Here is a 1,891-nt window from a genome sequence, read left to right on the forward strand (position 1 = left end):
TCCTACACTGGCTCCAGGTCCGAGGACCCTAGAATCACATCGACCTTCTTGTACGGTACTATGTGCACTGGTGCTTAATATTATCATTTTTCAGAATTTGATGGTTTATAACCTACAAGCCAGGTGTTTCCTGTTTACGAATATCCTCAAGCCCCCTAAACTGTGACCCAGCCACCTTCCAATTTTATAACTCATGAAGCTTTTCCGTGCCGAAAGTGACTGCAGAGTTGTTCTCTGACATTTCAGGCTTTTAAACTTTGTGTTATGGGTGGTGCTTGTCTGAGGACGTTGGCACGGGGCTTAGGGTTCCTGTCTCATCTCAAGTCAAGCGAAAAGGCCAGTCCAGTATTAGTGTTATCCACAAAGCGCACATGGAAGTGTAGTTCTGACTTCCTTAGGGAAATCAATGGGAAAATCAGAACTACAAGTCCATGCATGCAATGGGGCAAAAAACCAGTGCAGCATCACAATGGGATAAGGTGGCAAAGCTAATGGGAGTGTCTGATTGTTTCTCTTAGTAGTAATGGGTTTGTGGCGAACAAGGCTGGATAAGATTGGATAAGGTGAGAGGGATTGGATGTATCTGTAGATGCTGTTTTACACACACACACAGACCCTTGCCACACCAGTGTCTGTACATTCTGGATCCGTGTCAGAGCCAGGGTGTTAGCTGGTGCAGTTGTGTCCTGAGAGCTTACGCTTCGTAGCAATGCATTTCTCCCAGTTGTGTCCTGCGAGCTCATGTTCTGAGGAAGTGCTCTTTTCCCAGATTCCTGTCCTGTGGAAATGCGTCTCTTCCACGGCCCTGAGAGCTCACATTCCATGGAAATGCTCCTCTCCCAGGGCCTGATGGTTCATGTCACTAGCTGGATCTCTGCTACCACCCATGAGCTCAGGATTCGTTTCTGATGTCCAGTTGGCCAAGAGGTCGCTGAAGTCCGGTGTGCTTGTGTTGATGATGCAGGGCTTAGCTGGCGAAGGCTCCTTCCAGAAGGAGAGGGGGAGCTTCCTCTTATGCATGGGCACCACATGAGCATACTTCTTGCCCAGTCTGTGCTTCTGGCCCTCCCTGCTAGTACAGACCCCCTGCTTCACATACCTGTGCAAGCCGTACTCGAAGAGCTCAGCCAATGGGCCCAGCTTCTGAGTCCCGTCTTTACCGCAGACAGACTTCAAGACTTGACAGTCCAACTCCGCGCAGGTCAGAAGTGGGGTGCTCTGGTCTTCATCCTCCCCATCCCCATTTTGTGCAATCCGCACCAAGTCCGCATAGTACTGCTCCCGTCCTGACTTGCTGCACGAGACATGATCCTCATAGATGTTGCAAGCGTCAGGATCTTCCTCCTTGGTCTTCCTTCCAAAGTACCTTTGGATATCGCAGCTGATGAGTTCAGAGAACCTCAGCAACTGCAGAGTCATCTCAGTGCCACTCTGCCCATACTCAGCCAAAGAGCCCTCTACCTCCAAAGCCTGGCAAGAGGAACTGCCCTCTGATTCTGTCTCCTCCAGCTCTTCTTCTTCTTCCTCTTCCTCAGAGGCATATTGAAAGCCTGTGTCTTGGGGAAGGAAAGCGTGTTGGAAGGAGGTGGGCAGTCGGAGCTCTGCACATTTCCCAATCAGCCCAGCAGCCATTGGTTCTTGCAGCTTACCCACAGAAAGGAGGAGAGCATGAACTGCAAAAAGAAAAATAGCAGCGTTACAGCCTGTAGTGCATCTGAACTATTGCACCTGTCGCATTAAGTAGCTGCAAAGCATTCCTGGCAGCAGAGTGCATTGGTGGGTTAGGTCTCATGAGCTCCTTTCCCTACATAATCCCATGTGAGCTCCATATGCTTACAGCTGCAAGCATGAAAAAGGCCTAAAGTGGGCAACTCTTCTCAGGATCTTCAGG

The 1,891-nt window shown here is 49.9% G+C and overlaps 1 protein-coding gene across 1 annotated transcript; it reads right to left on the bottom strand.

Moving 5' to 3' along the window:
* Window positions 1-813: 813 nt before the first annotated feature.
* Window positions 814-1,632, bottom strand: LOC115076133. Its single transcript, XM_029577263.1, has one exon. The coding sequence runs from the start codon at window positions 1,630-1,632 to the stop codon at window positions 814-816; it is 819 nt and encodes a 272-aa protein (XP_029433123.1).
* Between the last annotated feature and the right edge of the window lie 259 nt (window positions 1,633-1,891).

The sequence above is a fragment of the Rhinatrema bivittatum genome, chromosome 14 (assembly GCF_901001135.1).
Source record: "Rhinatrema bivittatum chromosome 14, aRhiBiv1.1, whole genome shotgun sequence".
Lineage (NCBI taxonomy): Eukaryota > Metazoa > Chordata > Amphibia > Gymnophiona > Rhinatrematidae > Rhinatrema > Rhinatrema bivittatum.

What these genes read in the sequence shown, in the direction of transcription:
- LOC115076133 (XM_029577263.1), bottom strand. Translation starts at nt 1,632, where the DNA reads ATGGCTGCTGGGCTGATTGGGAAATGTGCAGAGCTCCGACTGCCCACC.